Genomic DNA, 16,017 nt, shown 5'->3' on the forward strand with positions numbered 1-16,017 from the left:
CTGCTTTTCAACAGAGCAGTTCTGGAAACAGCACAGTTTTGGCCTTATCCTCCTGAGCAGTGAGTCCGGGATATTCGGGGTATGATACCAATGTTTCAGCCTCACCCGGATTTCGGTGAGAATGACTCTAAGGCTGCTGGGTCTCCTGGCCTCCTGCATCATGCTGGTAGATCATGCCAGGTGGCATATGCAGGCTCTCCAGTGGGACCTGAAGTTCCAGTGGGCACAGCATCAGGGCAATCTTTCTGATGTCTCCAGATCTCGGAGGGGACTGCGAGTCAGTTGCAGTGGTGACTATCTAACCAAGATTGGGTCAGTGGCAGATCCCTCTCCCTTCCCCAACCCGAGTTCACAGTAGTGACGGTTGCCTCACTCCTGGGATGGGGCGACACTTGGGAGAGGCACTGATCAGGGATCCCTGGTCTCTGGCTGAGCCCGGGCTCCACATCAATCTTCTGGAGCTCCGGGCGATTCGTCCTGCATTGAAGGCATTCCTTCCTTCTGTCAAAGGAAGAGCAGTGCAGGTGTTCACGGACAATACCAATGCCATGTGGTACTGCAACAAACAGGGCGGGGTGGGGTTGTGCAACCTTAGTCAAGAGGTACTTCACCTTTGGACATGGCTGGAACATCAGGGCAAGACCCTGGTGGTTCAATTCTTGGCAGGCTCTCTGAATGCCAGAGTGGAAGAACTCAGCCACCGGTGCCTAGTGGATCACGAATGCGTCTTCCCTCAGAGGTTGTGCAGGGTCTCTTTCAGCAGTGGGGAAAGCCTTGGTTAGATCTGTTCGCCACCGAAGAGCACACGCAATGCCAGCAGTTTTGCATGTTGAAGTTTTCAAGGCAGCACTCGGTGAAGCTTTTTGTCACGAGTGGAACTGCTGGCTCCTGTACGGTTTTCCGCCTGTATCACTTCTGCTTCGAGTGCTGAAGAAGATCAAGAGCGACCGGATCCAAGTCATTCTTGTGGCCCCGGACTGGGCACCAAGAGTCTGGTACCCCGATCTCCTGAGCATAGCTATCGATCCTCTGATCAGCCTACCCCATTCGGGAGGATCTTCTGTCGCAGCAGCAGGCGACGGTCCTCCACTCGAACCTGTTCAGCCGCCACCTCCTTGTGTGGAGATTGAGCGGCTACAGTTGACTAGTTGAATGCTTTTGACTCTCCTCCCGGTCTGTAATGTCATCTTGGTAGCTAGGTGTCCCTCCACTAAGACGTTATATGCCTGTCGATGAAACAAGTTTGTGGTATGGTGCACAGCAAAGGCTGTGGATCCCCTCTTCACCCCTCTTTCTGTGGTTCTTTTGTTCCTTCTTTCTTTGGCCTAGCAGGGCTCTGCTCTTGGCACTCTTAAAGGCTATCTGTGAGCCATTTCTACTTTTCTTCGGCTACCAGATCAGCCTTCTTTTTTCAAGTCCCCATTGTTAACAGGTTTTTTAAGGGCATTATTTACCTCTTTCCTACATCTCCTTTCATAATGCCTCAGTGGGACTTGAACCTGAACTTATCTTCACTTACCTTATGTCTGCTCCCTTTGAGCCTCTTCACAACTGTCCTCTTAGGCAACTTACTCTGAAGATTGCTTTTTTTGTTGCCATCACCTCTGCTCGCAGAGTGAGTGAGCTTCAGGCTCTTTCTTCTAAGGCCCCTTTCTTCTCTGCATCGGGACAAAGTGGTGCTTCAAACGAGACCCTTGTTCCTTCCAAAAGTGGTTACACCTTTTCACATTGAACAAATCATTACTTTGCCCATCTTCTTCCCACCTCTGCACCCTTCCAAGGAGGAGAGACTCCACCATCTGGACCCTAACCTTGCCCTGTCCTTCTACCTTGACTGCACTACAGATTGCCGGGTGGACTATCAACTTTCATTGGCTAAGTGGGTGCCAAGAAAGAGTGGGCTGTCCAAAAGCGTACCATCTCCAGATGGGTTGTCCTTTGTATAAATATTTACTATGCTTTAGCTAAAAAGGAATGTCCAGGGGGGCTGCGGGCTCTTTCCACCAGAGCTACAGCAGCAACTACTGCTTTGTCACTTGGAGTCCCACTTATTGACATTTGCCAGGTGGCCGCCATTTAGGCATCCAAGCACACGTTCACCAGACATTACTGTCTGGACAGCCAAGACCGAAGGGATTCCTACTTTGCCCGTTCTGTCCTCCAGAACTTTCTGGTGTGAACTTCGTTCACAGACACTCCTCGGGAATGGTACTGCTGGGGTATCTATTCTAAAGTAAGAAATCTATAACTACAGTCTTTTTCAGATGAACAAGTTACATACCCTTGGTAACAATGTATCTGTAAGAGACTTAGGTTAGTTGATCCTTACCGCCCCACCCATCTTCCCCTCTCTACGAACTGATGTCTAGGGTTAAGGACTCCCTTATAGGGTCCTAGTTGTGCGCACCAGTGGTCAGTACCTTGCGTGGCTCTGTGCTTCTGACCTGGATAGTCATGACAGACCAGACATGAGCACGCAGGGGCACTGCGACGTCATCCCGGCGACCTTGACGACGTACATGGAGTACGATGCCACCTACCGACACGCAGGGATACTGCCAAGAGAAAAGTTCTCCAGATCCAGTACGACGCCTGGGGGTAATTCTAAGGTTAGGAATCGATAATTAACCTATGTCTCTTACAGACACATTGTTACCGAAGGTAAATAACTTGTCCATTAAGAATTAAGCACCTTGTTTATTCTGAACATATTGTAAAATAGGCTGAGGAAACGAAAATTGTATGGTTTCATCTTGAAAACTTTTGTTTTTGCTTTCCAATCAAATCACAATTAAAATGTTCTCAGCATAGCGGTGGGGGAGAATTTATTTTCAAGGGACACGATTTTTAATAGGAGAGGAAATGTAATGTGTGCTAACATGAAATTTACATTAAAATGTTAATTGTTTTGTCGTCCTAATTATTAGTAAAGGATGCCTTGTTAGCATTAATATTTAGACATCCCTTGTGTTATCGTACATTTTTTATACTTCTGTTTTAAATGCAGCTTTATCTAGGGTGGATAAAATACTTTTAAAACGCTGAATAATGATTATTTTGTTTGAGTAGTTGTACATTACGTATCACTTAAAGCACATAATATAGTGCTTACTAAAACAAATTAGAAAGCTCCTTTATGTTGATAGGAACTTGTCTACATTTGTGGCTTTGATTTTAACATGATTGTAGTGGTATACTATATGAATACTTTTCCACTCTAGAGTTACCATGTTTCCAATAACAGCTACAAATATCTGTCATATGTCTTGAACTTTCTCATTATTGCATGCATTTCACCTGTTTATGTAGTAAACCTGAGCTGCACTGTTGCTTTCTAGAATGTGAGAGTTTCTTGGAGGATGGTCTGGGCAGTGAAAATACTTCCTCTCAGGGAGTTTGTCAGCGTGAATCTGGAAGTGACACTGACATCTTACACTTGCCGAGTGATGCAATGGACGATATGGTATTTGCAAAGGTATGGTTACTTTACTATTTACAAACTCTAACAAAGCCAGTTGAAACTTAATTATGACAAATGGTATTTCTTATTTTCTGCACACACAGTACCCACTCTTGTGCAGGTAGTAGTAAACCATCTAAAACCAAATACTTGTGAATTTTAGTAGCTCAGTTGAGACATTCTAAATTTAATTTCAACTGTTTAGGGCTGCGTTAATTTGAGATTACATAACCCCAAACATAAATAAATTGCCTTAATTCCGGATCATATTTATGTTAACATATTATTACATTAGTTATTTACCTCTACTCATATACTTCTTTTGAATGTCTATATTCTCACACTTAAGTTTGGACACAGGTTGCAAATTCTTCTTCTGAGAAAATAATTTCAGGAAAACATTAGCTAAAACCTTACATACAATGCATAGTTTTTGAGTGAATAAAGGCCGGTTATGTTGTCTGTGCTCTTGGTTTCAAGCTTCATTCTTCTGGTTCATGTGGAATGGTATTTTACAAAGCATTTCTTAAAAAGAAACGTTTTGTGACAAAAAATCCAGAAATCACTTCCTTTTCTCAGAAAGGTTCTTCAAGAAATAGGATCTGCGTATTGCTGCTTTCTTGCAAGGTGCCAGGATATTTTTTAATATGCAAGTTTTCTTTCAATTAAAGATTATGAGAAGAGTTTGAAATAATGGCACACATGACCATATCCATCTAAGCAAACACCTCAGTCTCAAACAGCTGGTTTAATTGTACCCAATATCTACTTTGCTGTGAGGAATAAAAAGACTAGTTAAAATCGCCTTACTAAATGATGTCCTCCTACTCTAGAACGTATTCAGGGTCATTGATTGTACAGATGTAATAATATTATTTTAAGAAAATGTGCATTCATGCTGTTCTCCTTGCAACCATCTCATGTGAGAGACTAATGCTAATAATTTCTATAGCAAAGATGGATAGGGAGTACAAACATGAATTCTTTTAGTTTTAAACTAGTACCACTTGTATTCTTATGAATCAATTTCCATAATTCATTGCTGTCGTGGTAATTACATTTTGCTTCATTTTGAGGTTTGTGTTAGCAAGGTTGTGAAAGGATATCGCTGTGATTACACACAGTTCACAAAAGGGAAAAACCCATACAGCCATAAACTTTGTGATTTTCTAAATTAACATCTTAGAGAAGTGCTGGAAGAAATTCTGATAACTGAACACAAGGTTTATTTATTTATTTATTTATTTATTTTTAAAATTTATAAAGCGCAGCATATGCCCTTGGGCGTCTTGGCGCTAAAAACTCATGGGTGCCTCATTATACTCGATTACAGTTCCAATCATGCATTCAATAATAGGAAAGGTTATTGATCAAACAACCATGTCTTCACTAATTTTCTGAATTGTAGCAGCGTGGAGGTCGATTTTATAGCTAGTGGAAGGGTGTTCCAGAGTCTAGCTGCTGCGATGGTGAAAGATCTATCTCCCCAAGTAGCTGTCCTGGTTCGTGGTACCAGCAGATTGAAAGAATTAACTGATCTTAGTTGTCTATTGGGGCGATATAAGAGAAGTCTCTGTTTGAGGAATTGGGGTCCATGTTGCTGAATTGCTTTAAAGGTGAGACACAATGTTTTGAACTTAATCCGGTTTTTGACCGTCAGCCAATGGTAGCTCCTAATTACCTGTCTAATTGGTCTATATTTGGGTGTCCTGGAAAGCATTCTCGCTGCAGCGTTCTGGATAAGCTGGAGCTTGGCAATTACCCGGGCTTGAGCATTAAGAAATAAGCCGTTACAATAATCCAAGGCTGATAAAACAAGTGCACTCACCACTGTTTTCCCTCCAGATTCTGAGAGAAATGGAATTATTTTTTTAAGAATTTTGAGTTTAAAAAAAGCAGTAGACATTGTTTGATTGGCATGATCGACGAAATTTAATTTCTCGTCGAAGATGACTCCCAGATTACGGACTTTCTTCACAGGACATGGTAAGACTCCAAGGAGCGGAGGCCACCAGATGGATGACCAGATGGGCAAAAGCTGACCAAAAACAATCACCTCAGTTTTATCTGAGTTCAGCCTTAAACAGTTGCTGGCCATCCAGTCCTTAATTGCCAACATGCCTTCCTGAAACCTGGCTGCCACCTCTTCTCCATCTTTATTGATGGCTAGCACCAGTTGCGTATCGTCGGCATACGTGGTAAGACTCATCTGGTAGTTTTTAATTACCCTAGCTAAGTCCGACACATAAATGTTAAAAAGCGTCGGGCTTAGAGATGAGCCCTGTGGCACTCCACATGGTAGTGCTAGATTGGCCGACCGAAAAGGCCCCAAGGTTACTGCCTGTGTTCTTGCAGCCAGGAATGAGGTAAGCAATGCTCGGGCCTTAGAGTGAACACCCAGCTCCCCGACACGGTCAATCAAGGTGGAGTGATTGACCGTGTCGAATGCAGCAGACAGATCTAACATCACCAAGACCGCTGTGCCGCCCTGGTCTCTTATGGCCCTGATGTCATCTGCTGCCTTGATGAGTGCAGTCTCAGTTCCATGCAACTTCCGGAAACCAAACTGAGATTCATCAAGTAAGTCATTGTGCTCAATATACTCTGAGAGCTGGATATTCATTATTCTCTCCACCACCTTGGCTAGAAAAGGCAGGCTGGCAATTGGCCTGTAGTTTTTTAATAACTCTTTATCCAAACCTGTTTTTTTCAGGAGTGGTTTTAATAGAGTATTCTTTAATCTATCAGGGAAGACTCCTGATATGAACATCGTATTACAGATTTGCATAGTGAAATCACTTATTAGGTCAATTATGGGAGGAAAAACCTTGGGAGGACATGGGTCCAAAGCCGATCCTGATCTAATAGACCCAATAATAGCTATGAGTTGATCCTTCTGTACCTTTTTGAATTCGGCAAAGGAGCATTCAATTTGCCTGTTGGGTGGATAACACTGCAAATCTTTTGGTTTGTTAGTAGTTGCGAATTCGACGTAGATGTCATTTACCTTGGAAAAGAAGAAGTTTGCCAAGGCATCACAAAAAGCCTGAGAGGATGGAGGAGCCAGATCCTGTGACTGGCCCGCTAGAGATTTTACTGTCTCAAACAATTGTCTGCTAGAGTTTTTTGCCGATTCTATCTGTTCCTCATAAAAATTATTTTTGGCCTCAAGAATAATTTTTTTATAGGCTGCTAGTGTCTGTTTATATTGTATTTTGCTCTCAGTATCGTAGGTTTTACGCCACCTTCTCTCATAGCTCCTACAGGTCTGTTTTTGTCTTCTTAAAGTTTCCGTTGGCAAGGTTTGCTTGGTACTGTTATTCAAACTTTTGAACTAAGGGTGTGGATACTTCTAACAGCAAACTTAAAATTCTTTGAATATTTCCCAGGTGCCAGACTGGCTCTGGAAATGTTTCATAGCATTGCCCTTGCGAGCCACTAGGTGGTGATGTGTGTCGCTTGGTGTTGGTTTTATTCTGCCACAGAAATGACAGTGCAGAGTCACATGTATGTGCTACCAATGGGCACCAAGAGCAGCACCTTTCTTTCCGTGCTTTCAAATGCGAATCCGGAGCTATCCTCTCTTTTTCCTCCTTATTTGCAGATATCCATATCAAAATCCTGAGAGCAAGGAACTGATGTCCTCACCTAATACTACAGGGTTCAAACCTGCAGTGACTGTAGAAAAGAGATGTTGGCAATTTAACTGCAATAGGTGTGCCTTTGGTGTTTCTGTTCGGGTCATGGCTCCAAGTTAAGCGATGGACATGCCCTCATGCACTCAAATGTGATCCTGGACGGTGAAGTTACCATGAAGCAAATCTGTACTTCGCTGAATATAGGAAAAAGTCACAACCTTCTGTAAGTCGCGTGCCTGCTCAAGCTGAAAGTGAGGACCCGCTCTTGAGGATGATCCCGCAACACATCTTCTTTGTGGTCAAAGTCATCAAGTAAATTGAAGTAGAAAATGAAGAGGAAACATAAGAAGGCGAAGGGGGACTCTAACCTTATCCCGCCATTCTCTGACCAAAGAATGTTCGCAAGGGGGTCAAGGTACCAGTCGATTTCACTCCCGAGCCCCATTGAGGAGCCGATTCTGCAATCTATCCCAATGCACCATGACATCCCTGGATCATTTGTGACGCCACAGCCAGTCAAGTTCCTTAAGGAGGCCATGCTGTGTATGTTTTTGCACCGTCCCGGCTTATTCTGGCAGGCCTTCAAGAATTCTTGTGCCTCAAATGAGGTTACTGCTGGTGGATCCGTCCTCTGTTTTATCTGAGCCTCTATAACCTGTCTTTGGTTCTGCACTGTCTCAGGTGTTGACTTCCATTCAGGCTACAAGATATACTCTGGTCCTTTTATTGACAATGGTCACGACGTCGCCGGCACTAGAAGGCATCTGGTGCCAAATTTGATGGTTCTTATCTGAGTTTACGACCACTTGGAGATGACTGGTGAGGAAGAAAATAATTTACTTCCACATTATGATTATGACAGTTTAATCTGGACTTAAAGGAAGGCCAGAGGACTTCCTCCCCCACCCGCATACTGAGGTGGACCTCCAACGTAAGACAGTACTTCCTTTGCGTTGATGCTGATGTCCTGAACCTACAACTGACTTCCATTCAACTAAGCCTAACCTGACACTCTGACGGTCACTTGGTTGGAACCTTACTCTTGACCTCAGATGAACAGGGACAGTAGCCAGATGCTACACACCTGCACCTGGTGATCCTGATTTTCTTAATCAGCATTATACTGCTGAGGGTATGGCTTCCACTAGCAAGGTGAATTCTAATTAATTCTCCATGACCTTACCAGACATGGGGAGTAGTGGCACACATTACTCCTTTATACGTTTGGTAATCCATCGCACTCCCAATGTTCTTTGCCCTGCCTTACCCATGAAAGAGAGAATCCATCAGCTGGACCCCATAAGAGCCTTAAGCTTTTACACCGATCACACCAAGGACCATTCGGTAGACAATCAGCTTTTTGTGAGATTCTCTAGGGCAAAGAGAGCTAAGGCACTGTAGAAAAGGACTCTGTTAAGGTTGGTAGTGCTGCATTAAAAACTGATATGCATTGGCCAAAGAGCAGCCTCCAGAAGAACGAAGGGCCCATTCCGTCCCAAGATTGCCAACACTGCGTTGGAATATGGAGTACCTGTTGTTGATATTTGTCAGTCCGCGACGTGGGGATCAGTGCACATATCAACAAAGCACTATTGCCCTGACAGCCAGATCTAACAGGACCAGTGCTTTGCCTGTTCGGTCCTACAGGACTTTTTGGTCCTTTCCGCAGACACTTCACTTTTGGAAGGCACTTTTTTGGTATCTATTCTACAGTTGAGGAATCTGCAGTTAGAAGTATCCATCAGAAGAACAAGTTACTTACCTTCGAGACTGCTGTTTCTGGTGGATACTCTCTCTCCGTCTTCTGTTGAGTTGTGTCTTTTTTTCCACATAAAAATGTCCCGTATTACATGCGACTCTGCTCCATGATTTCTGGGGCACAATGAAGTCAACGCATAGGTACACGGCACAACCTAGGCACGCTCAGTGGCACTGCTACGTAAAATTTCCGGATCCAGCTTGGTACCTGGGAAATACTTTAAAAGCAATTAATCTTGGTTAGATAGAGTATCTACCAGAAAGAGTGTTACTGAAGGGAAGTAACTTCTTCTTCTCTGCACTTGTTGAGGCAACGTGTAAGTAATAGGGTGGTTAGACCCACCGCCTATAAATCTGTAGTCCACCTACCTTTAAGGATCACACCCAAACAATTGAATTTAGCTATGTAGTCAAAGAACTGGGGTGTTAGAAGAAGTGTAAGGCCATGTTTGTTATGTTTCCATTGAGATTTGTACACAACATAGATCCAAGGGCTGCACTGTAGTCAGGGAGAGCACTGTCCTCCCCCATGATGGCGAACAATGATTGCCCCATATTGACTTAAAGGCAATCCATGCTGCTGAAAAATGATTGCCCTATTTCATTATTGGGCATCAGTGAAACCTTTTGGAATGGAATTGCTAGCTCATTTGGAAAACAATGAAATGATTTCATAGATTGGCATTATTGAGCAGTACCTGCTACTGTCTGTGTAGGATATGAAGTACGTTCCTCCACGGTGAGGGAGACTTTTGACCTTTTTCAAACTGTGAACATTTTGTAATTTAAAAATATATATTTTTTATTGTCCTTTTAACTATTACAGTTAACAGCTTATAATGCATTTTACACATTCTGAGTATATCAGGCGGTTTACCATACCACAGCATAATACTACCATGCCTCATACAGCGGAGGTTAGCGGTTTAGTGGTTGTTGACCGTGTAGTATAAATCTTTGAGTGCTGCGGGGCACAATTGACAGACGCAGCGATTTAGGCTGTGCAGACCACTCGATACCTTTTCATTGTAATAGCTGAGCTGATTAATAGCTTTTTAAAGCGGTCTTGCGCATTTAGCGCTGTGTGCATTTTAACAATACTGTAATTTTTAAAATATGTGTTTTTGTGACTAGTGAGTGTTCTCACCTGCTTCCTCACGCTCTAAGACCCCGTTCCGCCCCGGCTGAGTGCCGTTTGCGCGGAGGGTCGCCTTGCAGAGCGCCATTCACCCGCCTCCTTTCTCCACTTCCGCCCTGCCTCATACAGCGGAGGTTAGCGGTTTAGTGGTTAAACGCCCCCTCTACATAATATGGTGGCTTGGCGGAAGCGCAGCGGACGAGCGCAGCGGGAGCGCCGACTTCGCGCCGAAGTCAAGCCAAAGTCCTGCCCGTCTGCGCCCGTCCGCGGCCGGATGCGGCCCATGGCCCCTCACCCTGCCCTAACGCTTCGCTATTCGTCAGCGGACCTATGTTCTTTACAACATGTAGTTCCACTGCCCCTTGAGGCCATTAGGAGGTCCCAGAAGTGCGGGATTTCAACCTCTCCTTGCACGGTGAGTCCTCCCTCGCCTGGACCTGTCCCTTCCCCCGTCCCCGTTGTTTCCCCTTCACCTGCTATTGTTACCCTTAAAATCCTTTATCTCAACACGCGCTCCATGGTTAAACACCAACTTGAGATCTACCGCCTATTAGACGATACTAATGTAGATATTCTCTTTTTGTCGGAGACTTGGCTGACAGAAGATTCTGTACCCGATATCCTAGCCGCTCTTCCCAACGGCTACTATATCCTTCATGTCAACCGTCCTGGAGGGCAAGTTGGCGGGGGAGTAGCAGCCATTATTCGTAAAGAATATGCTTTTTCGATCTTAGACTGCACCCCCATCCCCAACTCCCAAACCCTTGTCATCCAACTTCGCTCAATCACTACCTCCCTCATCTGTGTTCTTATGTACAGACCCCCTACCCACATGCCTTCCTTTGCTCTCTCAGTCGGGGAACTTCTTTCCCAGCTTCTGATAAATCACTCCAGAATTCTCCTTCTGGGTGATTTCAACTACTGGCCCTTCGACCCCCAAGAAAGCAGGCTGTCTGAACTGTTCACCGAAACCCTCACCAGCTTGAACTGTCAGCAACTGATTGCCACTTCCACTCACTGTAAGGGTCATATACTCGACCAGGTCTGGGTGGCCAATCTAGACTTTTCGCCTCCACTGATCACCCCTTGTACCTGGTCAGACCATCACCTTATCTCCCTTTCTGTCGACCTTCCTAGTTTTCACCGCCCTTCGCGCCGCGCTGGCATTACGGCCCGTAATTGGAAAAACGTCGATATGACAACATTTCATTCTCTCCTGGCAGGCTCAATTCCTCCAGCCCTTGAATCTGTGTCTCACCAAGCCTCCACTCTTGAGCTCTGGCTGAAGGCAGCTGCCGACGTTGTAGCTCCCCTAAAGACCATCAAAATCTCACGCCCCCATGATGCCCAGCGATGGTTTACTGACCAGTTGAAACTTGATAAGCTAGCCCTCCGCCAGGCTGAACGTCGCTGGCGCCAGAAGTACGACCCTGCACTCAAGATTGAATTTACGAACCTACTAAACACATACAAATCTTCCATTCTGGAGGCCAAGACCTCCTATTTTTCTCGCAAAATTCTCGAGTCGGCTTCAAAAGCCAAGGACATCTTTTTAATTGTCAATGAGCTCTCCCTTCCCGATCGTATTACCCTCCCGCCCGTTCCCACCCAGGCTTTGTGCGATGAGCTCAATGTTTTCTTTCAGGATAAGATTGCCACAATTAAAAACAATATTTCTCCATCTCCCCCTTCCAAATCATTTCCCCTCCCTCCTGAAAATGCCTTTAAATTTCACACCTTTCCTCCCATTTCCATTACTGAATTTCACAGCATTCTCCATAAAGTTAGCTCTGGCTCCCCTAGGGACTGTTGCCCCCCACAAATTTTCAAGGAAATTTTTAGGCTCTGCCCTGACCCCGCCCTGGCCCTTCTCAACTCCTCTTTAACATCAGGAGTTGTTCCAGAGGCTTTTAAGCAGGCCATAGTGTTACCTATTTTGAAAAAGCCTAGCGCAGACCCTCTTGTGATGAATAATTACAGACCCATCTCTCTCCTCCCTTTCTTAGGAAAGATTTTGGAGACATATGTAACCAAGTGTCTGAGTACCTTTATGGAAACTTCCTCTTTCCTTGACCCTCATCAGGCTGGTTTTCGCCCTCTTCATTCCACAGAGATGGTGATTGCAGCAGTAATGGACACATTGAGAACTGGTGCCGACAATAATATTCCTCAAGCCCTAGTATTGTTAGACCTGTCGGCGGCTTTTGACACGGTCGATCATACTATTTTGATCGACCGTGTCAGCAACGCCGGCATTCGTGGCGCCGCCCTGGACTGGGTTCGATCCTTCTTGCAAGGCCGTTCCCAGGCAGTCCACCTCTCCACCTTCTCTGCCCCTTTTATCCCCCTCACTTGTGGTGTTCCCCAGGGCTCATCTCTTTCCCCTCTCCTCTTCAACTTATATATGCAACCGCTCTTGGCATCCCTTCGTCACTCCTCAGCTACTATATATAACTACGCAGACGACTTGCAACTGATCTTTCCTCTGGACACCTCACCCTCTTCCCGTCTTAATCTCCAAACCACAATGTTACTCATCTCTGATTGGATGGCTCATAGCCAACTCAAGCTGAATCCGTCTAAAACGGAACTAGTTCTGATGGGCGGCCCTTCCAATCCCTGGGATGACAACTTCTGGCCTTCTTCCCTTGGCTCTCCCCCTCGCCCGGTCAGCACCGTGAAAAGTCTAGGAGTGATCATCTCTGAGGATCTATCTATGAAACCTCAGATCTCAGCAGTAACATCTTCCTGCTTTTTCCAGCTGCGCAGGATCCGCAAGATCTGTAGATTCCTTACCAGAGAGGCACTCATACTAGCTATATTGGCTTTGGTCATCTCCAGGGTTGACTTCGCTAACGTCCTGTATGTGGGGATCCCTGCCTACCAGCTTCAAAAACTTCAGCTGATTCAGAACCAGGCTGCCCGCCTGGTGTTTCACCAACCCAAACACCAGCATGTTTCCCCCCTCCTGAGGAGCCTCCACTGGCTCCCGGTGGCTAAACGGTGTTTCTTCAAACTCGGCTGCACCCTTTTCAAGTCCCTTCACAAACTCGCTCCTGAGTTCATCTCCTCTAAACTCAAGCGCTACCTCCCATCTCGTAATCTTCGATCCTCTGCCGATAATCTTCTTTGCATTCCACTGATCCGCCGCAAAAAACACGGCGGCCTTCGCTTCTCTTTTTTAGGCCCCACTTTCTGGAATTCCCTCCCTTCTTCCTTTCGCCATTGTCCCACCTACGAACTGTTTCGTAAAACCCTGAAAACTCACCTCTTTAAGTTGGCTCTTGAGTAATGTCTCCCGCCCCGGCTCGCCAGGTCTGTTATGAGCGCCAAGAAACTGTCTCGGTGTACGTGCGCGGTATAAATTGTTTAACATAACATAACACATAACATGATCAAAATGGTCTGTTCTTTACAGAATCATCTATTGACAGTTGGCAGCAAAGCCAAGCTGAGTATAGATAAATTATATACTTGTAGGTTCAAAACAAAAGATAAAACCTGTGTATAACTGGAATTACTTATGCCTGCACCTACCACATGTAGCAGGAGGAGTGAATTGACAACTGAGCATGTGTAAATGTATTTGTGGTGTGCAGTTTTGGGCAAGGGTACCACTTGCGAGCTGCGTCTGGCAACTAGTGCTGTTATTCAGCAGGGAAACGACAATTAATGTGAGCTGGGTGAGTGGTCATCAGCATTCAGGCCAGCAGCAATTCCACCAGCAAAGTACCCCAGCTGCTGTAGATGGGATATTTCCGTAAGCCCTTAATGTTCTCTCTGTGTACGCTTATGTGCCCAAGCCTCAATTCAGAGTTCCCAGGCATAGGGGGTTGGGTGGGAAGGCGGGGGATACTTCCTTCATCGGGTGATCAGGCGTTTATCGAGAATAAGGGCCAGTTCTAAAAATTGCACAACTGCTTTGTTTTTCTTAGTTCGGTGCATCAGCCACAGTAGACCTCCCAGGTGTGTAATGAGGCATGAACCATGCATGGCGCCTAGTGGGCCGTGATACCAAGCCACGATTGGTAAATTGACAGGCAGGTTCAGAACATATGCACGAAATTTGCATTTGGGGCATGGCAGCAGGGGCAGGCAGCGTCTGTGCGATGAAAGTATTGGTTGCTTTTATGGGGAGTAAAGTAGGTAATAGTTGATTAATTTGAAGCAGGCATTGTGGGTCACCAGGGCAGGGTAGTAACAGCACAGCCTGCCATTATTTGCCTGCGCAATTGCAGCCCAAATTGATATCCCAGTGTTGTTGCAGCGTGGAAAGTGTGACTGCAGCATGAGCACGCAAAGAGCTGGCTAGCTATCACACAGGTGTCGACCCCTTCCCATTACATGCAAGTACCGGATTATTAAGGTGCATGCTATGCTCTCATTGTATGGCTCCCCAGCATATTCCCAATGACCGGATGAGAGACGTATATAATAAGAATTGTCCTGGAGGGAGGGGAGCATCCTCAAGAAGCTCCTCTACACAGATGTGGAAACCGTCACAGTACAGGTCTCCCATACTACAGATTCCCACCTCGTGCCAGGCGCCCAACTCCCTCAAAGTATTCATCACTCCTTCCCGTGGCATTCTAAACAGCAGTGCTGGAGCATAAGGTGTTGCCGATCGGGTTAGGAAGAGAATCCAACCGAAGCAGTGACATGTGACCTGTAGTAGCGAGTGAGACAGCGGTTGTTTGCACAGGTGGTGAAATATGTGCCTAATGCGCTTAATGTCCCACAAAGGGGATGTAGTTGTGGTGTCCTCTAGTTGGCATCCCGCAAACCAATGAGCCATCCACTGCATCTGCAAGAGCAGATAGTAATGTTCGAAATGTACACCCTATTCCTCCCTGTTCCACCGGTAGTTTGGCGAGGATCACCCTGAGATGCTTTACATGCCATATAAAGTCACTCTTCAACTGTTCCAGAGTACAGAATTGTTTTGTAATGACCTATAGAGGGAAATTAGCGAAGTAGTATAACGGGCGCAGCCACATGACTGTCTTTGAAAGGGCTATTCGGCCTGCCTCCAACCATGGCAGAGTCTGCCAGAACGACATTTATGCCCATAGCATGGCTGTGCTCTTCCCAGATTTCCATCCTTTAGATATGCTGGTGCATGATAAATTTGAATTCCCAGATTACGTAATGTGGTGCCAGTCCAGTTGGGCATCATTAATCTGTTGGGCAGGGTCTAGCATGGTATGAATGAATGCGAATAAGCAGGATTTATCCTAGTTGAGTCTGAGGCCCGACACCTCAGTAAACCTGGCAAGTAGTTGCGCTATGCTTTTGGGGACTTAATGAATATCCTTAAGATATAGGAGCATGTCATCCCTGTAAAGCGAAACGGAATGGATTCCATCACTGAGAGAGGTATACTCCATTGCTGGCCCTTTTCTCTGAGGTTGTATGTGAGTGGCTCCTTTGCCAGGAAACATAATAGCGGGGACAGTGGGCAGCCTTGCCAAGTACTTCTCTGAATCAACATTGGTTCGGATATAGGACGATCTAGCTTTACCCTGTCTGTAGGATTAGTGTAGAGGAGTTTAATCAAACAGACCAAATGTTTCTCCAGGCCATACCCAGAAAGCACCTCAAACAGATAGGGCCATTCTAGAGAGTTGAAGGCTTTCTCTAGGTCGTGCACCATGCACCCCAAACGTGGCCATGTGAGAGGAGTATACTATATGATCAGGATGGAACAGCTGTGGGACCAGGGAAGCTAGCTGTTCGACCAGGATCTTAGCAAGTATTTTGTATTCTATGTTCAGGAGCACTAGGGGTCTATAAGATGCTAGTTCTACAGTGTCCCTACCAGGCTTGGGCAATGATATATGCAAGGTGTCGCACAGCGTGGGTGGTAGGCAGACTTCTTCCATGGCTTTATCGTATACTGTTTTCAACCTAGGTGCCAGTGATGTTTGCCTAGGCCTTATAAAATTCAGGCGGTAGGCCAACAGGTCCTGGGATCTTGCCCTTTTCTAGCTCGCGGATAGCTTTCTTAATTTTGAAATGAGTAA

The 16,017-nt window shown here is 45.5% G+C and overlaps 1 protein-coding gene across 3 annotated transcripts in view; it reads left to right on the plus strand.

Annotated features, from left to right (window-relative positions):
• AKAP13 (A-kinase anchoring protein 13) overlaps window positions 1-16,017 on the plus strand; it is a 759,080-nt gene that overhangs the window by 85,254 nt on the left and 657,809 nt on the right. For all 3 annotated transcript variants that reach the window (XM_078683158.1, XM_078683159.1, XM_078683160.1), the window contains exon 3: window positions 3,339-3,475. In XM_078683158.1, the coding sequence (XP_078539284.1) occupies window positions 3,339-3,475 (137 nt within the window). The remainder of the gene's footprint in view (window positions 1-3,338; window positions 3,476-16,017) is intronic.

The sequence above is a fragment of the Lissotriton helveticus genome, chromosome 3_1 (assembly GCF_964261635.1).
Source record: "Lissotriton helveticus chromosome 3_1, aLisHel1.1, whole genome shotgun sequence".
Classification (NCBI taxonomy): domain Eukaryota; kingdom Metazoa; phylum Chordata; class Amphibia; order Caudata; family Salamandridae; genus Lissotriton; species Lissotriton helveticus.